We start from the raw sequence: 27,720 nt of genomic DNA on the forward strand, positions 1-27,720 counted from the left end.
AGGGAAGAAGGAAGCCCTTAAATACTATGAAGTCTGATCTACCATCTCTTCTCCGCTCATTGAAACTGGTGAAGAGACTATTTAGTGATATTTAGTGATGTGTAATGCTGGTTTATATATATAGACACTACAGTTTTACATTAGCACTGTTGTACTGGGCAGCATTTTTAAAAGCTGGAGGCTTTTAATTTAAGGCGTACAGAAGAATACTGTATGATCCAACTGTAAAAATGATTTTTTTAAAAATAAATCCCTGTCAAGTGTTTACATAAAAAACATTGCTGTGTTTTGTATTTTTTCCCTATTATTATCGACCATTTTTAGGTCACTCTAAAACTTGAGACCACAGCTTGCAGTTTTACACCTAAGCACTTTGGAAGGAAAAGGGCTGTTGCGGGTTAACACCGGCCAGCAGCTCAGCCCCACACAGCTGCTCACTCCCTCCCTCCGGAGGGATGGGGGAGAGAACTGGAAGGGTAAAAGTGAGAAAACTCATGGGTTGAGATAAAGATGGTTTAATCGGTAAAGCAAAAGCTACGCATGCAAGCAAAGCAAAACAAGGAATATAATTCACTGCTTCCCACAGGCAGGCAGGTGTTCAGCCATCTCCAGGAAAGCAGGGCTCCATCATGCGTAATGGTTACTCGGGAAGAAAAACGCCACCACTCTGAACGTCCCTCCCTTCCCTCTTCTTCCCCCAGCTTTTATTGCTGAGCAAAATGACATACGGTGTGGAATATCCCTTTAGTCAGTTGGGATCAGCTCTCCTGGCTGTGTCCCCTCCCAGCTTCTTGTGCACCCCGAGCCTACTCACTGGTGAGGCACTGCAAGGAGCAGAAAAGGCCTCAATGCTGTGTAAGCATCAGCAATAACTAAAACATCCTTGTGTTATCAACGCCGTTTCAGTCACAAATCCAAAGCATAGCACCATACAAGCTACTATGAAGAAAATTTAACTCCACCCAGCCAAACCCAGTAGAGGAAATCAGCTTTTTATCTGCAGTTTCAGCAGCTAGCTGAGCTCTGCATTGCTCAGACTGCTTTATCTTCATTTGTTTTCCCATAGCACCAACCTCTGTCAAGCTCTCATTGTCAGGCCTTTCTTTACAGTTAGATAACCAGAAGTGCAAACCTTTTACAGAACAGTACTTGACACTAGAGGATGGGATTGTTTACATGTGTGGGGCTTTTTTGTTTCTTTTTTTTAAACCGGTTGCATTCTGAAGTTATCCAAGGATCACTTTATCTACTTGAAGATTTTTTTTTAAAAGACAAAAACTGCTTCCCCTAAAAGCTTCCTACTTACATCGGAATTCAGTAAAGCCTTGAGATGATTAATAGAAGTGATATTGTATTGAGTATATGGTTGGTTTCATGATTGTGTTACAGCTTGTTATTGCTTATTTACAAGCCCAAAAGGGACAAGAGAAGTCAGAACTAAAAGAAACCCTGCAGCTCAACACCATGGGAGTACACATCACCTTAAGACTTAGACCAAAAGGAGACTTTCCAACCTCAAATATCTAAGAACTGAGCAGCAGCACCAGTGAGAAACACTTTGCCCAGGACTATACCTCCATTATCTTCCCATCTTTTTGGCAATGTCAGCCATTATTACCACTACTGCTACCATTACTACCACTACCAGTCATGATGATGACCTCGAGAGAGGAATACACCTCAGAAGGTAGGTCAGGCAAGAGAAGCAAGAGTTTCAGCTCATGGGAATGTCTCAGCAAAATTAGAAGTAAGGCACCTGTTACTATGTCTTTGGCAATCTATGTGAACCCTACCAACCAAAAAATCTCAAGTAGTACCTGGAAATGGCCCTAGACATACAATTCAGTATTCCTTGAGCAATTCAGTTCAGGTGTTCCTTTCTATTGCAGCATCCTTTAACTGTGACAAGGAAATTCTTTGCTGCAGAAAGGTCTTTCCCTTCTTCCTTCCCAAGCAGAAGACCGAGGAGGAAAAGGATGCAATGGGGGCAGAAATATTCTCTAGAAGCAGCTATCACCCACAAAAAGTGAAGAAGGTGGTTACACCACTGAGCAGAGGGACAGCACAGAGGGAGGCTGCAGCAGCTGGTTGTCGGAATAATCTTTATCTACCCAACCCAAAGTACGCTTGCTAAAGCTGTGTATCTGAGATAAAACAAAAGCTGCCCATGCCATCACATTTTAAAAGTCTGTTTTCAAAACTCTACTGAAGTGGCAACATTTTCTTAAGCAGATGTACTGATGCTATGGGTAATATCCAGCAAATGGATATAAGGCATATTCTGCAAGGGTCTAGTAGTCTATCTGCTACAGATGCAAATATACAGGCTAGTTCAGCCTGCAAGTATCAAGAAATTAATTTGTTAAATAAATTCATTTTTTGCACTCAAGGCTAAGCTTTTGTAGTTTGCTTTTGGCCTTAGCCAAACTTTCAAGAATCTTAGTACATAAATGGTCAACTTAATTCTGCTCCTTTCATCCCCTCCTCTAAATACAGACTATTTAGGTTTACAGAGGCATTAAGCCAAGCTGAGGTACCTAAAAAACCCCTTTTTCCATTTCTCTGGAAAACCTGGGAAATAATTTCTGAAGTATGTATGCTCAGTAACATGAAGCGCATAGGATGGATGGGGTTTCCAGAACCCCACTAGCATTCAAACAATCTTTAAATAATTAGGCCTAAAAATAATAATGCAAGCTAATAATACCAGCACACTCCTGTTCCCTTATCATCTATAGGTTTTAAGGTACATTTTTACAAGTCTCAATTCAAGTTATGCAAGCTTTTTCTTTTTGTAATAGTTATTTTACTGTGAAAGGAGGCAGATGCTGTACAGTATCAGTATGTTAGTTAAGATCTGGATTCGCTTTCTTACACAGATGCCGAAGAATTATTATTTCATAGCCAGTTATTTTTGTGATAAAAATGTGTAGGTGTCTTGAAGGAAGTCAAGACAGGTTTCTACACTTCCCAAAATAACAAACTTTAAGAAAGCATTTCAACATAACTAAGGTCAAAAGACACCTAACGTAAGCACTAAGAATGCTCCAAGTTAAACCGTTTTATTTTGATACTCTGCTGCTGTAAACAGCTTCTAGAAAATGTGGTTACAATTAGGTCCAATTCTCAAGAGTCAGATAAAAATTAAAATGTTTCTTTAGAAACGAAACAAAAAAAAATCTTTATATGGCAAACTCTTTTCTCAAGAGGAAAGACAAAGCAATGAACAAAGAAAACTTCAAAGACAAACCCCATCAGGAATAGGTATAAATACTTTTTTAAAACACTCTATTTCAACATGTCAGAACAGTACATTTCTTGTATACTGACATGTGAGTCAGACGACTTCTGCTGGAGGATACTTTCTTCCCCCAAAACCAAAGTCAGATTCAATGTGTTTTATTGTCCCCCCCCCTTAAGAATTATGTTCTGAAAGAATTCACACCTCTGGTGTAAATTTCAAGGTCTGTCTTGGTTGTTTTTTTTTTCAAATCACAATCTTGAAGAGACAACATATTATTAATGATAGAAACACTTTAATCAGACCATACAATCCACTGATCTGTCTGACTACTAGTTTCTGAAATGGCAACATTTTCAGTATTTTCTCAGTGATGCACATTTACACTCCAATATCACCTACCAGATTTATGAAACCAGACGCCCCCAAAACTAAGCACTAAAAACAATTAGAAAAAAAGTCAAACCTGAAGCAGCAATGTGGTATCATTTTAAGCTTCATACACTCTCTTCTTAAGACTCCTCCTTTTAATTTATTACAGTAATGCACAAAATACAGAGCCTGTCTAGACTAGGAAAATTAACAGTTGCTAAGGTCAGCCACAAGATGATCACCATCCTCTTGACATATTGAGAATGGATGGTTAGTTGCTTAAACAGGACAGCACTTGGGGGGAAAAAAAAATGCAGCGTACATTTAAACTATACTTCAGTAATAGTCTGAAGGCTCTTAAGGTCTTTCAGTACATGAGTGGGCTCTTACACTGCAATGTACAAGTATGTGCTTGAAACAGACACCAATACTTCTGGACACAGAAAGCAGTAATTCACAGACCACACACCAGGAGATGGCGCTGACAGCAGATGTTGAAGAATTAGCTACACCTGAAGACAAGCTATCTTTAGCAAGTTCTTGACATCTCTCTGCGTTCAGGTTCAACTCTTCCCCTCTGAAACCTCGAAGACAATTCCTGCTTTAGGAGCACTGGGCACAGGAAAGTCTGAAAGTGTTCTGATGGGCATGTATTTCAACTTCTTTTTGCCTCCTTTGCAGGATCAAGGAGGCATCTCCCAAGCAAAGGGAGACCGTAGGAGAACCCACTTGTCTTCCTTTCCACCTCGCTCAGCTGCTGTATTCCTTGGCAGATGGCCTTAATACTCTTCCCCTTTTCTTCCTGCAGAGCTGTCTTTCAGGCTACAGCAGCTGCCTACCACACCAGAAGCACCAACTTAATGAAGAAAACGTGCAGTGCAGGTCTGCAATTCAGTGTGATTAGAAACAAACGGAACATTACGCACCTCAGGTGTTCAGAAGTCTGATGTTCCAGCTGATGCATCACTTCTGTTACAGATTGGAAGAGGGACCATACTTTCCTTCAGCTCAGACAACACTTAGAACATGGATAATACACCATTCTAACTTTAATTCTTTTTTTTTTAAAAAAAAAACAAACTACTGGAAATCACTTTTTTTTTAAAACTTTATTTTTTTCTTTCTTTCTTTTTTACACATCACTCAATCTCTCATGAAATCAAGATTGTTAGCTGGATGACAGAGGAATATACACTGCTGAGTTATTACAACAATAATTTTACACCATCTGAAAAAATAGCTGTACAACTTTCCAGACATCAAGTTTCTTACATTACAGATGACAGACCACTATTGATTCTGATGTTGTGCAAATACCAAACTTCATTCACTTGTCAAAGAAAAAAAAAAGTTTCAAGTTATTCAGCTGCAGATTACATTCTCCTGGTTTTCTTCATTCATAGTGAAGATATCCATTAAAAGGAATTATTTTCATTCTCAACAAAATTCTAAAGCTACTAGAAAGCCAAAACAAACAGGGAAGGGGAGGGGTGAAGACTACAGTAGTCATTAACATACACTTATGTGCACTATGGGAAACATTATCGTTAGCTTCTACTTTTACCTTAACAGGAAAGTGGGATACCACTATTAAGACAAGAAAGTTGACTAGAGTTCATCCTAAAGCCTAATTAAATCATACAGTCCAACCATCCACCATGTATTTTTATCATTTTAATGAATCATGTGAATTTTTGTAATCAATGAATACAGCAGAAAATACTTTTGGGGTTTTTTTGGAAACCAGAGAAGCCAGTAGTGCTATAGAACTCACTGTATAGAGTTCACCACATCAATTACCAAAGTCTTAACAGTTATTTAACCAGTTCAGAGCAGCAGTTTGACTCTGCCCAGCTACTGAATGCACCAGTCTACTTCGAGATAGAGATTCTTAGAGCAAAAATAATGGGAAATTAAATATGAAAATTACAAATTTCTTATGGAAATAAAGGGCGGTTTTGGATACACATAGAATCCCTGTTACGGGGAAATACCAAACTACAGAGAATCAGTATTTTGAAGCAGAGGGTGCAGAGAGAAGATTCAGTCCTTTATAAACTTATCAAAGAAATGCACTAGGGTTTGCACGGGGATCCTTCTGATTCCTGTATCTATACGTCAGCCAGACTCCCAGAATCTGAAAACAAAAATCAAAGATATTATAAAGCAGAGGGTCTCCATCTTCCATCAGTTTTACAAAATTTGTTTTAAACGTAAAATCCTGACAATGAATTTCCAGTACACAAGTTTAGGATATTTTACTATTGCTAAAATTGCACAACCACACACCAGCTTTCTTAATTAGAAAAGAGAATGCACCTTCTCAGAAAGAATTCATACCTAGCAACAGAGAGAAGAACAAAACAAAAAAGCCAAAACTGTACCCGCAATGCAATGCAAAATATTTCCCATAGGCATGTCTAGCGTTAAATTGTTCTTCCCCCTCCCCAAAGGGTAACTATAATAAACCTGGTTTTAGTGTAATGATAAACAAATCCTCCAAATTGTTTCATTTTACAGTTACCACTTAACTTTAAGGCTATTTTTCTAGTACATTTTCAAATCTTGTCATCCCCCCAACCACCTTCCCCCCTCCCAGTAGCTTCACAATTTTAGTAGAGAAATTGAGGGCAGATGTCAGAGTGATTCTGTTTAAGTTGCTGTATCTCTCATTGCTGTAGTATCTACAAACCTTCTGAAAAATGCACTAAGCAGGATGAGGAGTATTTTCACATGCTCTGCTGTGGGGTTATGAAAGACCTGCTCTGAGGATTTTTATCCACTGATCAATAACGCAAGTATATGTACAATCTGGGTACTAAAGAGCCAAAGACCTTTTTAACCTGATGCTTAAAATACAGTTCACTCAACATGAAACTGTATCTTTGCCCTACAGAAGGCAGAAAAAAAAAATCCCAAACCCAAAAAGCCCCAAAAACTACGTGTGTATGTAGGTGGGGGGAGGCAGGAAGACCAGGGGAACAAGGTAAAGTAACTGCACTCTTTTTATTACTTCTGGAGAATGGTAAACCTGAAGAGCTAACTTTCTGCAAAACTTAAACTTTACAGCACCACATTTTAATGTGGTATCTAGTTGTGGTTTGTAGTCTAAATAACATTAAGTTGCAAGAACTCTCAAGTGTTCATTAAAGACAAACCCTTCTTTTGGCAGACTTTAGCAAGCTGACAGCCTGGAAAAATTTGACCTAATTCATTATTTGACTCCAGAGATAATACTGAGAGTTTCTGTAATAAACTCCCTAAAATTAGTTGTTTCACAAAACAAAGCCTTAAAAGTGGGGAAAAAGCACTCCATTTTATAACCCCCTACTCACTCACCTCTGTGAAACTGAAGAAGAGTCCTATACCTCCAACAAATCTCAGCACCATTCCAGAATATTCTTCTATTATCGGTGCACATGGTTGACACTGGCGACTTCTAAAACAATCCTGTAGCAGATACAAACAGAGAACTGCACTCCATTTTCTGATGACACTTCATTGATTGAAAGCATCTAGTTAGCTCTATAAAAGACTGCCAGCCATGGACAAAACTCTAGCAGTTTTAAAAGACTCCAAAAAAGCAAATACACAAAAGACAATGGTGTACAACCTTTGCAGGGTGCTCTGTGATTATGTTTGCAATAAGCTAACGAAAGAGCTTAGTATCATTGTAACAACTACTTTACACATTTGTTAAAAAAACTCTGCTTTCTGCAACTATGAACACAGTTGTACATTTTTGAACAAACACAATGAGAAAGTTATGTTTTTTCACACTTTAAAAACTTACAGAGGAGCAGGTTTCATTCGGATCAAAAACTCTGAATCCACAACAATTCAGATTTCTCTCAATATCTGTTCTCGCGCTGTTCGTGTTATTCCATCCCACCTCTAGAAGTTGACTCTAGAAGGCACAAGCAAATACATATTATATTAATTGAACTGTTCTGCATTTCACTGGAAACCAATATACTAGGCCAAGTTGACAATTCTGTAACTAAAACCTTCAGATCCTGAAGTCTAACAGGATAATATATTAAAGAATGACTGAATGGTCAAACAGCCTGCGTAGCTAATGAAATAGCAGCACCTAGCAGCGACACATTCATGATTATAATTAATTTTCTTCCTTTCTTTTTCCTAAACCTGACAAGAGCACTAGTAATGGGATATGCAATTAATCTAACTGTGACTGCTCAGACTTTAAATAAAAAGTGCACTTACATGTAGAAGCTGATTATTTAGTCACTGTACCCTTGCACCCTTCTTATGCCATAAGGATTAGCCTCCATACCCCATGGAAGCTGGTTTTACTTTCACACTTAAGGGTCACGTCTGTTCCTAATGCAGTTACAACCTTTTCAGTTACACAAAAACAATTCAGTGGCTTTATCATCTTTACATTACGCTTACTGTAGATTTCATCAGCTTATCTGGAATTGCTGAACACATGGTATAGTCAAGATATCATGCTGCTACACTTGTGATCATAAACCTAGACAGGAAGCCTAAAAGCAAAACAATTTAAAAACAAACAAACAAACAAAGACATCTGAAAGTCATTTTAGGACCCAGATGTATTTCCTTCTAGCTACCAGAGCCAAGCACTGCCTAAGGTCTAGTCTTTAATTAAAAGGATAATGCTGATTTTCTTGAAATATGCTCTCCCCACTTTGTGGAAGACTATATATAAATATGCGCGTGTGGATGCACATACATATAGTATTATGCTATAGATTAACTGAGAAGTCAGGAAACTTTTCTTACCTGCTGTTCCTTGTTTAGTGCCAAACAGGCACAGGAGACAGAAAACTGGACAATAAAGACTAGCAAAAGAATAATCATATACTGGAAACAGTAGTTAAAGATATACTCTCAAATTAATTTTGCTTTTATAACACACATGTCTAATGGTATTCCTTATTTCATTGTATAACAACAAGTCCTTTAAGACAAAAGAACTATAGAAGTAAATTCTGACTGGATGTGGAAAAGATGACCCAAATAATGTTCCCAGAACTCAATCACCATATATTATCTCTTTTTGGCTACTACTATACATAGCTGGTATTTCTGGGTTAGGTGTTTCTTGCCTAGCAAGACATCATGAGCAGAAAGGTTAATAAAAGGAGCTTTGAGAGAGAAAAATCTGCAGCCAATTTCTCCAGCTTTAGGGACTCATGTTGTCATTTCAAGATACTTCGCTTAAATAAAGTAGTAAAGAAAACACTTTTCCGAGTATTGCATATTCAGATTTTTTTTTCTTCAATGACAGAGTCTTCTAATTAATGACAAAAGAACTTTAGCCTAGATTAAAGAAAGAGTGAGAACTGCTTTTCGAACACATTCACACACACTTTTGGACTAATGCATCTGAAAACAGCATAAAAAAAAAAAAAGAACTAACTTTGATACTGAAAATCATGTTTTGAAAGTCGGGTACTGTCTTCGCAATTTGGCTGCTGTGTTGAGGCAGATACTTATCTCATGCAATTAACCTGTTTGTAAAGTGGAGGTCACTACTTATTCATAGACCGCAACCAGAAAAATAATAATTTTATCTGATGCATCTCTTATCCAAACAGGTCAATTTTGTTATGCAAGGCAGCACCATAGACTGATTACAGAGTGTCAGAAAGCATAAAGGGGCAGCGAAGTACACTGAGAAGGCTTGTTTTCGCTTCTAGTCTGGGCTCGCAACTAAAGACTAGGTATGAAAAGAAAGTGCTTCTTGACAACCTGTATTACCCACAATGCATTCCCCAGATACAACCAGCTCACTATCTGGAAGTATCACCTTTCTCAAAAGTTAAACATTAATAGTTCACATACTCTAGCTTGGTGTAGGGTTGAACACACAGTAAGGGGAACCTGTGACACAGTGACCCACGATAAAAAGCTCCCCAAAATTAAAATATTTTAATTTTTATAAAGAGGAGACGTGAATATTTCTGTCTTCAGAGCACAAACAAGGGAGAAAAAAGGAAGGTTAAATAAAGTTAAAGGGGAAGGAAGTTTAATTTAGACTGCGCTTGACCAAAATAAGATCGTGAATTTCTGTTCTGTTTCTGAAGCATCTTCCACATCAGTCTCAGCTGCCAGAGCAGGTTGTTTATATGGCTTGAACCAAGCTGTGATCCATGTAATGCGTTAGAAGGATACAAAGAACAGCAATACTTGATGATGTTTCACTGCACCAATCAATCCGACTAAGGCAATAAGGAAGAGGAAGATTCCTACTGCAATTGCCACTCCAACAACTCTGAAACTAGAGATGAGGCCGAATCCAATTCCCCATGCTGCAATTCCAATCAGCAGCAGACTCACCAGCTGGAGGGAAGAGAAAACAAAGATTAGTCTGCATATTAAAAGAGGCTCAACCTACACACAGCTACATTCTTTACTTTAAAGTTGTTATTAGAAAGGTACGTTTTTTCTTTCCACTACAAAGAGAAGCAGCACAACCCTGAACAAATCAATCCTCCACTTCACCGTAGAGGTAACTTCAGTTCTAGATGTTTTAAGGCACCCATATTCTTCCAACACTGTTAATGTGGAGCTGTTACAACTTAATCTACCTACAAGTGAAGCCACACTGCATTATCTGTGACTGACTAGAGACACTGAAGTGTGGATTATAGCAGAACTGACAAATAAGCTAAAATCATTGGCTTTACTTCAGAGATTGGAAGAAGAATGAAAATTCCAGACATCTTCTGAAACACAGGCAGTGTATTTAACGAAAATAGGATATACAACTCCACAGCTCGGAACATGTAAAAAAGTGCACTTTGCCAAAACTTACTGTAATCAGGAATACCGGTGTATTAATTCATTAGAGAAGCTTCTACGTAGTTGATGATATAACACAACAGTTAACAAGGTCACAAAAAAATGCTTTTTAGATCTGAATCTCAAGGACTTCATGTAGTAAAACAATAAAGGTGCCCGGTCTCCACTACATATTTCTTCAAGAAAATCGCTCTACTATGAAGTCAATCCTATTTCAATACCCAAAACACTCTTAACGCTGTTTCCTTCCTTTTAAAGGTGAAATTCAGGGAAGGCAGGCAGAATCTGTCCCAGTTAGTCTACTGGGATTTATTGTTTATATGGGCAGGAAGCTCCAGCCTTTCCTGTTTCCATGCCAAAAACACAGAACAAAAAAAAAAAAATTCCAACATGAAAAGCTGCAGAGAAATCTGTAATGAGGTACAGCAGGAGGGAAGCTGCGGACAAAGCCAGCCCAGATGTCCGATACACGCCTAACACTCTCTTGTTTGAAACAGAGTTGGACCTATGTGTAGCATATCGTCCATTACGTTTTCTGTTAAATAACACCAATTCAGCATGCAAGTTTTAACTTTCCAAAACACTGACCTCTCTCCAAAACCCTGACTTCTCCAGAAAATACCCACAAGTTGTATCATTATTTAAAAAAAAATAACAAAACAAAACAGTAAGTGCTTAGTCTAGTCCAACTACCTGGCTTTAGTTTACAACACATACAAGAGCAAGCACTTCCATTTGCTCACCAGTTTCCATTCAAACAATGGATCTCATGATGTTTTACTGCTTATCCAGAGGGGTAAAAACAAATACGTATATACAAGAGGAAATTTTCAACTTATCCATCATTTCAGTATACTTACCCTAGAGCAGCGCATTTTTGTTGGTTTTAATACCAAACATGTCTGTATATTTTTTCACTTTAAGTACCTTTTAGAAGTCTGACCTATGCAATGCTGCTTTTGAAACATGGAAATCTTAAGATAACATCAAGCAAGCTACTAAAACAAGTAGTGATGCTTATCAAGATCAAAACACAGTGGGTGTTTTTTGTGTGTGTTCACACAGGAACACGCCTCAAAGAACGTTTTTATCAAGACCCAGTATTCCACACGAGAAACTTAAGAGAGTCTGTAAGAAGAAAACGAGGATATTTGTCATACCTACACCTCTCTCTTACCAGTGAAGAGACAAAAGAACATATAAAATTCAAAGGAATTGTTCAATACCAGTAGAGTTTCAGGATTAATTCACGTTTGTCTCTGTTTCTCTTAAACAAAAAGCCTTAACCACCTTGCTTAGTTAAAACCAAAACACTGAGCCAAGACGTCGTGAATCTAAAATACAAAGGGGGGGTGGGGAAACAAATAAAACAAAACAAAAAGCCTTGGCTCTGCCACGGACAGATTTTCTGAATGCATGCTGCACAAGGCTATAAAATTCCTCATGATATTATGTTAAAAATTAGCCTTGCTAATCAGACAGCTAAGTGCAAGACCTACCTGTTCTGACCTATGCCCATTCACTTTATTTCATTTTCTCATACCACTGGGAAGATTTATTTTTCCACATAAGCATCAGAAGTGAACAACAAAAGAAACCCCATAACCCAATTTCCAATCAGAAAGTGCTGTCTGACATTCCATGCTCTGCATCAACTTCTAAGCACTGAACTCACACTGCTGCTACACAGCTCTTCAAAGTGTTACAAAAAAAATCTCAAAGGCAATGTCAAATTTCAATTTATTTCACAAAGAAAAGCAAAAGAAACTTTTCTTCTAATGATTTTCACCAATACTACTTTTTTCTGCCTGAGCTGTGACTGCAAATTTTTATTTTCACCAATCTGCTTCCAGGATACCAAAATGTGTATTTGTTCAGCTTTTTGCTCATTTCGTAAGAGGTCTAAAACAATTACATTAAATAAGTTTCATTCTTAAAAGTTTCAAAATCAAAAGAAGAGACCTAAACAAAATCTGTGCCTAAAATGCCTACCGGATAAAGGCAGTGCATGAGCTGCAGGGTACTGCTTACTACTTGTTGCTGTTACTCATCTCAGCTTCCATTATTCTGATAAGTACATGAAATTAGTCTGTATGACACCCAGCGTTATTACAATAAACCCCTGGCCCAAAAAGCTTTTCTGGTAGAAACAGCCACATACTGAATTTAGAACTGCTGTGGTTTTCAAGTGGAAAAAAAGCCTCTCTGGCTTTTAAATCCATTGTTGAACTCCAGATGTTCAGGAATCAGGTGACCATCTTTGGAAAAGAAAATAAAATAGTTTAGTTTCACTTTTGAACACATTCTAGTTTTAGAGCCATCAGTCTCATTTTCAAGCTTTACCTCCATAATACCAAGGCTACATTTTCTTTTCTTTCACATGACAAAGTTGCCCATTGTCTAATTCCTTAAAACATCTGGAAATTCAGTATGATCACAGATCCATGCTACTGGGCTCTGGTTGGCAAGCTATGTGAAAATACTGTATCCAGTCAGGCAGCTACATGATTTGGATCAAAGTAGCTATGGGGTACTCCAATTTTGGCCACTTAAAATCATGGAAAACTGACTTCATGTTTCAAAAAAACATTCCAGAAACAGATTTACTGTTACGCTCCTGACTCCTCTGCATGTTGACTGAAAGATGAAATTATGGTTATTTGTTTATTTTCAGGCTTGGATTGAACTATCTGAATGTTGAGCAATAAAACTATATATATATAGTTTTACAGTGCCATAATGTGAAAAACTAAAGTAAACGCACACTACTACAAACAGGAAAAATAACTTCAGCTGTTTTGGGAGGAGGTTTTACAAGTCTGTAAAACAATGCAAGGCTCATAGCATTAGGCACCATCTAGCCACTAGAAATGACTACTCAACGGTGCTTATTCCAGTGTTTCAAAACAAAAGGATTTAGATGCAATATTTCTAAAAGTGAAGCTGCTAAGACTTTGTAGTAAAATATATTTGAAATAAAATTACTTAGTGACCTTGACTACTTTTAAACGAGTAATACGTAGATTCTAAACGTACAAACTTTATTTACTTATTAAAAAGTCACCTATTTCTGTTAAATAAAGGAAAAAGAACTCTCTATGGAGCTTCTGAACGTCACATTTTATTTTACTGAAATCACATTTCACAGCACCAGAACTCCCCCAAAGAAAATAGCATCATCCTTGGAAGACTGAAGTACCTGTGAAACTCCATTTTACCTACATGAGTTTACTTACATAAAGCTAGTCTTGGTTACTAACACTTCAAATATCTGCTTGAGAAATCTATGTCCTGGTTTCATGGGGATAAAATTTATAGAATCAAGTTTCTGTTACATTTTGTTTCAGTTTGTGGCCAGCCATGGTGATCAAGACCATTAGCAGTTAAATCCAGGGCAGCTGACCCAGGCTGGCCCACAGGTGTATTCTATATCATTAACGTCAGGTTCATTACAAAAGGGAAAGCTGCTGGGGAGGAGGGAGGCTCCTTGCTGTGCTCTCTTCTTCTTTCCTTTTTCTCCTTTTCAATGATTGCTATCCTTGGAGCAACTTTGCCACAACTCTGTGGGCTAAGTAAAATTTTGTGTGTTTTGTATTGGCATTGATATTGGTTTCTTTATTTTATTAAATCTGTTTAAATTTTAACCCACACGTCTCCCACCTCTTCCCAATTCCCTTCCTTGGTTGGGGAAGGGACATTGGGTGAGAGAACAACTGCTTATTGTTTAGCCCTGGGTGTGGGCTAAAGGAAGACCATCTACCAGAAATATATCAAATCACAGTCCAGTTTTTAGTGATTAGGACTGATCTGGTTTCCCACACTAGTCTCATTAGCAAGCTGAAAAGGCATGGGTTGGAGAAATGGCCTGTTAGACTGACAACAGGCCGGACTGCCGAGCTTAAAGGGTAGTAATCCACAGCTGAGTATCCAGCTGGTAGCGGGTAAGGAGCACCACAAAGGCTGATACTGGAGCCAATATTATACAGTATCTTCATCAACAACCTGGGTGATAAGACAGAATGAATCTTCTGAAAATTTGGAGATGATACTAAACAAGGAAGAGTGACTGACTCTCCAAATAGAGATTCAACTCAGATGGACCTTGATAAACTTGAGGAATAAGCCAACAGGAACCTCATGAAGCACAAAATTCTGCTCCTGGGGTGTTTCAGTGGAGCCTGGGAACAGATCGGTTGCACAACAGTCTTACTGACACAGACCTGGGGATCACAGTGGTTGCCAAGTTGAATATAAGTCAAGAGTCTGCTCTCATTGCAAACAGGGAAAGCCAAGAGAAGTGCAATCAAAGGAAACTCAATGCTGGTGAGACTGCAGCTCAAATACTGTGTCCTATTTCAAGACCCCCAGGTTGAAAAGGAATTTGAGAACCTGGAAAGAGTCACCAAAATGGCCTGGAGCCTTGAAGATGATGTTTGAGAAGGAGGTGATAGAGCTGGGTTTTAGTCTGACAAAGAGGCAGCCTAGGTGTCCTGGTTTGGCCTAAACCAGGCCAATTTTCCTTTCAGTGATTTGTACTTTCAGCTAAGTCTCTTCTAACTGCACTTTCTGAAAGTAACTGCATGTTTTGCAGTGTCTGCTTCTAGGACTGATAACACTTGAAGTTTGTAGTTATCACTGAGGCACCAGTAGGGATGTTATGCAGAAAGGCTCTTGCTGTACTTAGTCTTAGAGAAACCAAGATCACTGCTAAATTCCTCACTGCTTACGAGTGAAGAGCCGAAGGGGGGTTGCACCTGCAGGGAGGAGCGGACAGGGCAGGTGACCCAAAACCGACCAACGAAGGTATTCCATCGCATACATGTCATTCTCAGTATAAAACGGGGGGATCATGAGGGTCTCGGGCTCTTGCGCCTTCCGCCTTTTCCCTTGCTGCTTCTGCTGTGTTTGTGTGTTTCTGCTGCTTCGGGCTGCTTCTGCGGCTTGAGCCTTTGGCCAGTGTCCAAGGAGGACTCTGTTTTCCTGCTGCCCCCAATCCTGAGCTGTGTGTCCCTGAATCCAGCTCTCAACCATCTCTGGGCCCAGCCTGGGCCTTCCCGGAGCCTGCCCTGCAGTGTCAGTGGTGACGTGGCCGACATCAGGGGAGCTCGATCTTGGTTTTGTATATATATTTGTATATATTTGATTATTCCAATATTATTATTATATTTTTTCTTCATTATTATAGTTTATTAAAACTGTTTTAACTTTCCAACCCGTAAGTCTCTCTCCCTTTTCCCTTTCCCTTTAGGTGCGGGGGCGGGGGGAAGGGTTAACAGAGAGCATCTGCCACTGGTTTAGTAGCCAGCCCAGCTTTAAACCGTGACACTAGGGATAATCTAACAGCAACTGAAGCTGAAGGCACATTACAAAAACAGTGGAGGCAAACTCTTCTCAGTATTGACTGACCACAAAACAAGAGGCAACAACCACAAGTAACAGCTTGGGAGGTTCAGACTGGACATTAGAAAAAACATCTTCAGGGTGGTTTGGTACCATACTCAGAGAGGCGATATTCCTTCTTGGAGGTTTTCAAGACTCAGTAGACAAAGCCACAGCTGGCAAACCAATGTTATTCATAATCCTGCTCTGAGCAGGAGCCTGGACAGATGAGCCCCAGAAATCCCTTCCAACCAACACTCCCACACACCACAGCCAGTTCTTCCACCATGGAAACTTTGCCACTCTCTACACTAAAAATTAAAGTTTTAACAGGCAGATAAGGAACAGATATAGCACTTACCAAAGACACTTATGTACCGTCTAGCTCATTAAATAGAGACTACCACCAGCTCCTAAACCCCATATCAATGAAACACCTTCTTACAAGCAGTAAGAAGGTCTCTCAATAAAAAAACCAATGAATGATTCCTCAGAAGTACTTGCACAGGTTCAAAAACACAAGTACAAGGTCTCAGAAATGATTTAAAAGGTCCCGTTCACTTAAGGCATGTTAATATACAAAGTCAACAGGCATTAAGAGCAAAAGAATTTATTACAACCTCAAGCTGGAGCAATCTGTCTCACCGAAAGATGCTACAAGCATATACTCTCCACAAACCAGAAAAGCAACACAGGGCCATGGGAAGTATGTGCGTGTGGCTAGGCGACAGCTAGTATTTTAAATTTAAGATCCTCATTTACTATACACTATCTTCTCCATCAATACAAACTCTAGCAACCTTATTTAAAAAGCACACATGCAAACACAGGCTTAGCATAATCCAATATATAAACTCTTCAATTTGTTCCAGTAAAGCATTTATTTAATTTCAAACCTACAGGTAGCACAAATCCTAAGTGAAGATCGGTAGTTTTCATTATGAGATTGAGTACTTTTTCTATGCAGTTAAAAAAAAAAAAAAAAAAGAAAATCAAGCATATTGCCAATAGACAAAATGTTACTCCAATGTTAGCATCTCTATAGGAAACATTTTAGGGACTCTACGTTCAAGATCAGTGGAATGGACTCCACTTTAAGTGACTTCCATTACATTTTTTATACATACCTAGACATACACACATATTTGAAATTCAGAGATGTTTCAAAAATAATAATTTCTAGACAAAGAATAATTTCTTTGTCACAGAGGTAAAGTCATCACAAGTCTGACTGTCCTGTTCTCCAGTTAACTTATTAACATGATTAAAGCATTAGGCTTTACAGTACTTGTCGGGTTTTCTTTGCCCTTACTGCTGTATAAATTCCTACTTCAAAAAAAATAAAAATCTCCTAATTTTCTCTGTTCTTTAAATCCAAGTTCTCCTGTGCACATAGCTGCTCATTTCCCTCACTCCTGTACTGGAAAAATCTACTTCTCTTCACACGCATCACTTGTGTACTTATCCACAAACTTACAGTCTACATTACAAAAAGAAACTAAGATAGCGACAAATTATTTCTCTAGACAACACCACTGAGAAACAATTCAAATGCCAAGTTCCTCCTTCCTTCCAACAGCAAGCCACAAGCAAGTCTGCTGTTTTGACTAACTAGCAACTTTTCAGCATTTCAACTAGCTTGGACTGCTCGCTAGGAAGGAAGTCATGCAGAAGTTAGCATTCTCACTGTTTTCTTGTAGCCTCAGACCAAAAAGGAGTTAGAAAAAACCTGCGTTTCAGAAGTTAAATTTCAAGAAATACAGCTTCACCATTGCCACGTAAAGAGACTCTATAGCATTTACACTGCTATCAGCAAAGGAAATATTTACAGAATAGCTGTCAGGCTGGATATGGAACCGGAACTAAAACCAAATAGATTACACACATGATGAAACACATCCTCCCTAACCTCTCTCTCCACATCTAACTTCACATTTCACTTCTTTTAAGGGGACTTTAAAGTTTAAACCTCAAATAATACATATTTTGAAGGTAGAGATTTTCACCACCCTCCCCTTCAACGTGGCCAACCATTTCTGCACAGCCACAGAGAATCTAGAAGACAATTCTTCTGGTTCCCTACACTTCATCTAAAAACAACACGTTAAAACAATGGGCAGTACATAGTGGTGCATTTTTAGCAAGTTAAGACTAAGCTAAATTCATTTCCATCACAGCTGTAAGCTAGCCAAACTGTAAGCAACTTTATCTCCTTACAGTACTTCTTCAGCTTTACTGACAGCAATGTAAAGGCTGAGCAGTAAGGAAAGCTCTGAGTACCTACCTTTAGGCAACTTATTGAAATGAGGAGCGATGAGTAGTCTGGTTACTGAACAGCCTTGATACACATGCTGTGGAACAAGCAATTTATGTGAAAGATAGCATTCCTGTCTCTTATCATGAAAGCTAGCTCTTTCCCTTTGATGGCCTAGTTCAGAGTTCTTCATGTTACTGGCAAACAATTAGGATCAAATCGGTTTTAACCATGTAACAAGCTTCTTACATGTTAAAATGGCTGTGAGATTTAACCCCTGTTTTATACTCGCTGGTCTTTGGAAATGCAAGCTTTCTGCTGTGTAGCAGGAATGACTCTCTTCTGAAATGTTTACTTTTGCTTGCTTGTTTGTTCATTGTTTTTTAAGAAGTGAAACATTTTCAGGAAGCCTGGTGATCCCACAGATCCTTCTTCCACGTGTACATCTCCTTCAACACAAAAACAACAGTAGAAAGAACACAACTAATAATTTAAGCTACAAGGTTACTACAGGGCATTCAGAGGGATTCTCCATAATTGTGCTGGTTTTACAGTGTCCACCTGCAGTGCTAGATGGTGAAAACACCAGTGGTAAACATACCATGCTCCATATAGCCTTCTTCTGTGCCCTGTCATTCTCCAGTTCTTTCACTAAACACGGTCTGCCTTCCTCGCTCCAAATGGCACTATGCATTCTGTGCAAGACAGGCAAAAAACCAAAACCCACTCATATCAGGTCTACAGACCCAGCACATATCACAGAATCAATCAGGTTGGAAGAGACCTCAGGGATCATCGAGTCCAACCATTGCCCTGACACCACCATGTCAACTAGACCATGGCACTAAGTGCCATGTCCAGGCTTTTCTTAAACACATCCAGAGATGGTGACTCCACCACCTCCCTGGGCAGCCCATTCCAATGTCTAATGACCCCTTCTGAGAAGAAATGCTTCCTAATGTCTAACCTGAACCTCCCCTGGCAAAGCTTGAGGCTATGTCCTCTTGTCCTATCGCTAGTTGCCTGGGAGAAGAGGCCAACTCCCACTGCACTACAACCTCCCTTCGTAGTTATAGACTGCAATAAGGTCACCTCTGAGCCTCCTCTTCTCCAGGCTAAACAACCCCAGCTCCCTCAGCCATTCCTCACGTCTCAGTTCTGACCTGCTACCAGAAATGGCTGTCACTTTGGCTAAAAACTGACATACAGTATAGCTTAGAGCATTCCCAAGCACTGACGAAAAGTCTTAAAATTTATATCTATATTTTTGCTGTAGTCACTCTTCTATGTTCTCAAGTGTGAGCATAGAAACCTTCCTAAAAAGTCACTGTAAACAAAAAAAAACAACCAAGACTAAACTGACATGACCAACATTAACCTTCCCTGGCACATACCTGGGAACTTGTGTACCACTGTTTTGTTTACACATCAAGACTAGGTGGCACAGCTTATACTGCTGCCTTCAAAATGTTCTTAAGAATGACAGAAATGGCTCCACGGCAACCTACCCCACCTGCTGAGCATCCAGTCAGGACGATGAGCTAGACTAGCCCAGCACAGGCTGGTGCTGAGGCAAACTCTTGACACTGCACTCCTAAATGCTGACCATAGACCGTCAGGCACAGCAAACAGCAGGCTATTTACTGGTCGCTTCTCACAGTTGAAAACAAGCTTATACAAATCAAAATGGAATTGAACGCATAGATCACAGGCTCATTTACCACTGTGAAAGAAACTGGCACATGAGGCAAGAACTGTGCTCCTCTAATTCCTGTCTGCCAGTACCTGGCTCCGCGCAGCCACTACAATGGTCAGGAATTATCAAAAAACATGGAAAACAGTCATATTCCCTTTCCCTAGCAAAATCCAGGTGTTCACCCTGCCTCAAACACCAGGTTTCCCCTATGAAGCGAGAAGGGAGATGCAGCTAGCAGATCTGTACGGAAGATGCAACATGCTCACCCCTCTGTGTCAGGAACACTGCAACTAAGACAAACACTGTTAAAAACTCTATCATGCCAAACGTGTGCTGTCCAAATCTGAGAATTTCTATACTCATCTTTGTACACTTCCATAATATAAGAAAAGTAATTTTAATAAAGAGGGCAGAAATGCACTAATTACACTTTCAATAAACACTGCCCCCAGAGAACAACAGGCAGCAATAGAAAAAAAACCCTTTCAAATACAATGCTTTGGCAAGTGACACAAAAACCAGGACAGCCTAGAAAACAAGTTCAGAGAGCAAAGTATTATGAAAAGTAAACTATTTTGATAAAAGTACTTTCTAGTGTTAAGAGGAAACACGGATGCTCTTGCGGAATGAACTCTGTGCTACTAAAAAATACACACTTTTAATAGTAAAGCTACCATATGTTCTACCTTAAATCAAATGGCCCCTCTAGATGTAAGAAAAACTGAAAGCCTGCTTATTAAAACAAAGGCAAGATGTTTACATACTGACAACAAACAGTTCATGTTTGCTGCTGCAGCAATAATTAAGTAGCTGCTCGGGTGACAAAACTAGCACATACCATCCAAATGAACTGACTGTCAGTATTTTTTTTTTTTAATTTAAATATTTAATCTTGTGACCCAGCTACCACTTCAATCTTTCATCACTAGCTAGGACTTAGGAATTTCCCTTTCCTTTCTGAGAATCTGATTTGAAATAAGATATCAGCTGTTCACACTTCAACAAAATTACTCAAGACTTCCTTGGAAGGGAGTTGCTCTTTATGTGAGTGAGCAGCTAGAATGTATTGAATTCTGTCCAGGGGCGGATCAGGAGCGAGTTGAGAGTTTGTGGGTGCGAATTAAGGGGCAGGCTGGCAGGGGTGATACTGTTGTGGGTGTCTATTACAGGCCACCAGATCAGGATGAGGAGGGTGATGAGGCCTTCTACAGGCAGCTGAGAGCAGTCTCTCAATTACAGGGCCTGGTTGTCATGGGGGATTTCAACTACCCTGATATTTGCTGGGAGGCCTACTCAGCCAGCCATCCTCAGTCCAGGAGGTTCCTCCAGTGCATTGATGATAACTTTCTGATGCAAATGGTGGATGTAGTCCACCCCAACTAGGAGAGGGACGTTGCTGGATCTTATCCTCACTAACAAGGAGGGTCTGGTTGAAGCAGTGAAGGTTGAGGGCAGCCTTGGTTGTAGTGACCATGAGATGGTAGAGTTCAGGATCTCATGTGGCAGGAACAGAATAGCTAGCAGAATCACAACCCTGAACTTCAGGAGGGCCAACTTTGGCCTTTTCAAGCAATTGCTAGGGGAAATCCCATGGGACAGGGTACTAGAAGGTAAGGGGGCCCAAGATAGTTGGTTAGCGTTCAAGGACTGCTTCTTCCGAGCTCAAGATCAGAGCATCCCAACAAGTAGGAAGTCAAGGAAGGGTACCAGGAGACCTGCATGGTTAAACAGGGAACTGCTGGGCAAACTCAAGTGGAAGAAGAGGGTGTACAGATCATGGAAGGAGGGGCTGGCCACTTGGGAGGAATATAAGTCTGTTGTCAGAGGATGTAGGGAGGCAACTAGGAAAGCTAAGGCCTCCTTGGAATTAAACCTTGCAAGAGAGGTCAAGGACAACAGAAAGGGCTTCTTCAAATACATTGCAGGTAAAGCCAACACTAGAGGCAATGTAGGCCCACTGATGAATGAGGTGGGGGCCCTGGAGACAGAGGATAAAAAGAAGGCGGAGTTACTGAATGCCTTCTTTGCCTCTGTCTGTACTGCTGGAGGCTGTCCTGAGGAGCCCCGGACCCCTGAGGCCCCAGAAGAAGTCAGGATAGAGGAGGAATCTGTCTTGGTAGACGAGGGCTGGGTCAGGGACCAATTAAGCAACCTGGACATCCATAAATCCATGGGCCCTGATGGGATGCACCCGCGGGTGCTGAGGGAGCTGGCGGAAGTCATTGCTAGGCCACTCTCCATCATCTTTGCTAAGTCGTGGGCAATGGGAGAGATGCCTGAGGACTGGAGGAAAGCGAATGTCACTCCAGTCTTCAAAAAGGGCAAGAAGGAGGACCCGGGTAACTATAGACTGGTCAGCCTCACCTCCATCCCCGGAAAGGTGATGGAACAACTTGTCCTTGGTGCTGTCTCTAGGCACATCAAGGATAGGGGGATCATTAGGGGCACTCAGCATGGCTTCACCAACGGGAAGTCATGCTCAACCAACTTGATAGCCTTTTATGAGGATGTAACTCGGTGGATAGATGATGGTAAAGCTGTGGATGTGGTCTATCTCGATTTCAGTAAAGCTTTTGACACGGTCTCCCACAGCATCCTCGCAACTAAACCGAGGAAGTGTGGTCTGGATGATCGGGTAGTGAGGTGGATTGTGAACTGGCTGAAGGAAAGAAGCCAGAGAGTGGTGGTCAATGGGACAGAGTCCAGTTGGAGGCCTGTGTCTAGCGGAGTCCCTCAAGGGTCGGTACTGGGACCAGTTCTAGTCAATATATTCATTAATGACTTGGATGAGGGAATAGAGTGCACTGTCAGCAAGTTCGCTGATGACACCAAACTGGGAGGAGTGGCTGACGCACCGGAAGGCTGGGACCACCATTCAGAGGGACCTGGACAGGCTGGAGAGTTGGGCGGGGAGAAATTTAATGAAATATAACAAGGGCAAGTGTAGAGTCCTGCATCTGGGCAAGAACAACCCCATGTACCAGTACAAACTGGGGACAGACCTGTTGGAGGCCAGCATAGGGGAAAGGGACCTGGGGGTCCTAGTGGACAGCAGGATGACCATGAGCCAGCAGTGTGCCCTTGTGGCCAAGAAGGCCAATGGCATCCTGGGGTGTATTAGAAGGGGTGCGGTCAGCAGGTCGAGAGAGGTTCTCCTCCCCCTCTACTCTGCCCTGGTGAGGCCGCATCTGGAATATTGTGTCCAGTTCTGGGCCCCTCAGTTCAAGAAGGACAGGGAACTGCTAGAGAGAGTCCAGCGCAGAGCCACGAAGATGATTAAGGGAGTGGAACATCTCCCTTATGAGGAGAGGCTGAGGGAGCTGGGTCTCTTTAGCTTGGAGAAGAGGAGACTGAGGGGTGACCTCAGTTTAATGTTTATAAATATGTAAAGGGCAAGTGTCATGAGGATGGAGCCAGGCTCTTCTCAGTGACATCCCTTGACAGGACAAGGGGCAATGGGTGCAAGCTGGAACACAGGAGGTTCCACAGAAATATGAGGAAAAACTTCTTTAAGGTGAGGGTGACCAAACACTGGAACAGGCTGCCCAGAGAGGTTGTGGAGTCTCCTTCTCTGGAGACATTCAAAACCCGCCTGGACGCGTTCCTGTGTGATATGGTCTAGGCAATCCTGCCCCGGCAGGGGGATTGGACTAGATGATCTTTCGAGGTCCCTTCCAATCCCTAACATTCTGTGATTCTGTGATTCTGTGAAATCCTTGTCAGGTTAAAGTAAGCAAATATTGGTGGAGCCAGCATCTAGGGTTCTCATACCTGGAAGATTACAAGTTTTGCATTATGTACACATCCTTGAATTTGGCTGAACTCTGTAGACAGGCATTTTAAACAGTTTGTATGGTTTTGCCATCTGATGGGAAATGTAAATATGATTGAACAAATAAAGACAAAATTGGTCAGATACCCAAAATTAGTATTTTAAAGGTCCTTGTATGCAGATAGTTCTTCCATGTAAGACCATATTCCAGCAATACATACCATTATATACACACTGAGTCAACAAACAGTCTCAGTTATTTTTCTCTACTCTTCCAATATCCATAAGGAACCATACTGAAGTCAGCAAGACTCCACATAGATGCCAGAATTACTCGTATGAAATAAATTTAAAACCAGAATCAGGGCCTAAGGACATTAACTTAGATCAGAGAAGAACCAAAAGTCATCAGCAAAGTACCATCTGAAAATAATATTAAGTGAGCAATTAGGTTAATGGGTTTCTGGTTTCTTGCCTTAAACCAGTAACTGATTTATGACTGTCAGAAAAAACATACGTTTTTCTTGGTGTACTACCATAAAAAGTAAAACTAGCATTTAAAAAAAAAAATCAGGCGCCAATATCCTATTCTAGGAGCGTTTTAAAGAAAAGCAGAATATAAGCTGTAACCCCCAATATATAGTTCTGAGGGTTAATTCATTTCAGGCATGTGATACAGACACATCAATGCTAGCTAGAAAAACATTCAGGAAGTGTTACCTATTTGACCTTATATCCCTTCTTACCCCCACTACTCCCTTCCCACAAATTATTACTGTGAATTAACATTGTTTAAAAAGATGATGATGAAGTTCTTGCTCTGGTTGCCTTCTGTATTTTTTTCCAGCTGGGAAAAAATAAGCCCATCATTCATTGTGCTGTTGCAACCCAAGTCTTGTATTGTCAAGGTTTTTGTCTAGCCAAGGTACAGAGAAGCCCACACATTTTGCTACATCAACTCCACCAGCCCAACTAAACACCTATAATGTTACTTCTGCAACTCAGAATTTAAAAGCATTAGTCTTGTAACTTGCCTATAATTAATAAGCAACACAAGCAAAAACAATTGGATATTCCAGTTACTATAATTCAAAGTCATCATTCCTTCACTTCAGAAAAAAAACATATGTTCTGCATAGGTCAGATGAAAGAATACCAAGTGACACCCACAAAGCAAATTCTACTCAAGGAGACATCAGAGCAAGATTAAGGTCAGAGGTGCATTGTACAGGTATCACAAACAGGACTACAGAGGTCCCAAAGATCAACCCACCCTTGCTGAGGCCAAATACACCCAAAAGACCTACCAGACCCCTTACACCTGGTTAATATATGGCTGTAGAAATAAGTGATGGTGTCTTCAGAAAAAACACCTGCTGTCCACATGATATCAAAATGAGATTTATGCATGTATTATGTTAGAAATATCCAGATTTCCCTCACTCTTCTGTCACTCAAGAAATAATAACAACAACAACAATAACAAGAAGTCTTGCGCTAACCTCTGGTTCACTGAAAAGAGAAATCAGGATGGGACAATTCACCTATAACTCATCCACTGAGATGGGACAATCCCACGAAAAGCTGGCCAAGATGATCTTTTGAGGTCCCTTCCAACCTGAGCTATTCTACGATTCTAACTTACCTTCATCATGGCAGTCTACATACACGAAACTTTAACTCCAACTACAGATGCCAAACGAGGCAATGCCTACCTGCTCACCTCTGTTCTGGCTGGGGGTAGCATGGGCAATCCATAGCATTACAGGGATCCCGGGTGACTTCCATAGCAGGTAGGCTGGGCTCCCTAAGCATGCTCCAGAGACTTCTCCAGGGACATACTCCACTCCGCAAGCTCCTCCAAGGCAGCACGTGCAATAGCACAGCCTCTCCTATACAAAGGTTTTTGTTCTGTTCTTTTCTGAGGGAACGAGGGTCACCCCATACACCAAAGATATAATAACAAACACTCTGGCTTCAGCAAAGGCACTTCTACATCCATTCATGTTCCATCCTGGTGATTACCATCAGGTCCAGCAACCGCCAGCTACGAGAACTGTTTGTTCTGATGCACAGCGTTAGATCTGTTTATTCTCCTGTCTCGCCTTCAGTCGAGACCAGGCAGTGCTTTCAGAAAAGCACTGATACAACTGCCCGCAAGCACTGGCTGACCCCAATTTCAGTCTGTTGAAAGTCATCCCCAAGCACGGTTGTTAATGTGAAACAAGAGGATATACTACCTCTCCAGAAGTGCTGAGAGAAAGCCATTACACATAGTCCTGTTTCTTGCTATTTCTGTGTCATTTTAAAATAGATAATGAGGAGAAAAACCCACAGCCACACCACAACTGGAGATTTTATTTTCTCTATTGGTAACAGGTCCTCCAACTTGCCCAAACAAAAGCAGGCACCTGCCTGGAGCTCCCCAGCAATTCAGTTATTTCAGTTTAGCATACTACTTTTTTTTCCCCCTCACACATGTTTCCACGGCCCCAAAGCTGCCAGACTTTGTACCTCGCTGGTCCACCCCAGGGCAGAGCAAGGAAGCCCGCTTACCGCGGGCTGGGGGCCTCTCCAGCGCACCCACCTCCCTCTTCAGTGTGTTTTGGCCTGCGCGGGTCTTGTAGGGCTCAATACCCCGACACGGCACTTGTCACTCAGCGAACTGCACTTATTTCGGTGCTGCTCCTTGGCTGAGGAAGAACAAAGCAAACCCTTCCTCGTTCACGCCTGGGCTGCCGCAGCGACCTTTCCAGACAGGGGAAAAAGGGCACCGGCGGGCCAGGCCTCCCCTCGCCACGGGGCCGCCCCCTTCCCAGACCAGCCCGGCCCGGCTCGCCCGGGGGGGCGCAGGAGATGAGACACCCGCCCTGGGCGGGCAGCGCTCGCCGTGCCGCCCGCTCCCGGGCCGCCCTGGATTTTGATCCCGGGGAGCCACATCCCTGCGGTGACAAAGCCCGGCCTGACCGGTGCCACCCTCCCCCCAGCCGGAGGCCGCGACCGAACGGCGGCCCCGGCTCGGACCCCCCCAGCCCCTCAGCGCCAGCCTACCGAGACGAGGCCGCCTCAGGCCGCAGTGAGCCCCACACCGCCCCTCCCCACCCCACCCGGCGGCGGCAGGAACCCGCAAGGCCAGGGAGACGCCGCCGGGCAGCCCGCGCCCCTTCCGCCGCCTCGCCTCGGCGGCCACGCACCGTGTAGAGCAGGTTAAGGGCGCAGAGGCAGTTCTTGGAGCAGGCGAAGCCCCCGCACACCATCGCGCTGCCGTTGCTGCTGCCGTTGCCGCCGCCGTCGCCAAGGAACCGCGCAGCAGGAGGCCGCCGCCCCACCCCCCGCCAGCCGCCAGCCGCCAGCCAGCGGGCGCGGCCGCAGCAGGTGAGCGGCACCCGCCGCCTGCTGCGGCCGCGCCCGCTGATTGGCCGCTCCCGGGCGCAAAGGTTAAAATATGGAAATGAGGAGACGCGGAGGGGGCTGGGAGCGGGCCCCGGCACCCGTTATCTGTGCGCACTGCAGGGCCGAGCTTTGCGTCCCGGGCGGCTCTTCTCGAGGGCAGTGTGGCAGCACCGTACGCCCTTCTCTCCGCCTATTGTTGTGGAGGCAGCCGGGGCTGGCGCTTCGCTTTCTCTGGTTCAGTCTTTCCACGGGGTGGAATGCGGCCAGTCCCCCGGGCGCTGCCTGCCGGCCTACCAGAGCCTAGGGCCCTGGCCCCGGAGCTGGCGGCGCCACCTGCCCCGCTTCCGGTGCGTGGCCCCTGGCTGTGCCTGTGGGGTGGTCTGGCGCGAGGGCGACGTGCGGGGACTCACCTAAGGGTGGCTGGAGGCGGCTTCGCGCCTCCTCGGCCGTTTTGTTGTCTAGGGACCGAGAGGTTTCTCCCTGCCCCTGCCGTGGTGGTACGGGTCGGTAATCGATGACCCGATCCCCTGTGTAACCGAAAGGAAACATCCAGGATTTGCTTTTCCAGGGCGTTCACATATTTGGAGTGCTGTTACAGTTTTGCCAGCTATTATCTGCATACTTATTTCTCTTTTGAAAATTTTTATTAAAAATTTTTATTAACAGTCCTGTTTCTATTGTGCCTCTTGTTACATATTTACATCTGTGTATTTCCACAGTTTGAGAGTAGTTAAAATCAACAATTTCCTACTAGTTAGCACGAAGTTTTTATTACTGTTTTTAATTGGCTTTAAGTGTCCTAGTCCGCTAGTACCCTC

At 42.0% G+C, this 27,720-nt stretch overlaps 1 protein-coding gene across 1 annotated transcript; it reads right to left on the bottom strand.

Moving 5' to 3' along the window:
* Nucleotides 1-4,703: 4,703 nt before the first annotated feature.
* On the bottom strand, nucleotides 4,704-26,855 carry TSPAN13 (tetraspanin 13). Its single transcript, XM_068405130.1, has 6 exons — nucleotides 26,704-26,855; nucleotides 9,779-9,946; nucleotides 8,384-8,464; nucleotides 7,407-7,520; nucleotides 6,953-7,063; nucleotides 4,704-5,750 (listed from the first exon to the last, which is right to left on the bottom strand). The coding sequence occupies exons 1-6, from the start codon at nucleotides 26,764-26,766 to the stop codon at nucleotides 5,676-5,678; spliced, it is 612 nt and encodes a 203-aa protein (XP_068261231.1). The 5' UTR covers nucleotides 26,767-26,855; the 3' UTR covers nucleotides 4,704-5,675.
* Between the last annotated feature and the right edge of the window lie 865 nt (nucleotides 26,856-27,720).

This window comes from Nyctibius grandis, chromosome 7 (assembly GCF_013368605.1).
Source record: "Nyctibius grandis isolate bNycGra1 chromosome 7, bNycGra1.pri, whole genome shotgun sequence".
In the NCBI taxonomy this organism is placed as follows: domain Eukaryota; kingdom Metazoa; phylum Chordata; class Aves; order Nyctibiiformes; family Nyctibiidae; genus Nyctibius; species Nyctibius grandis.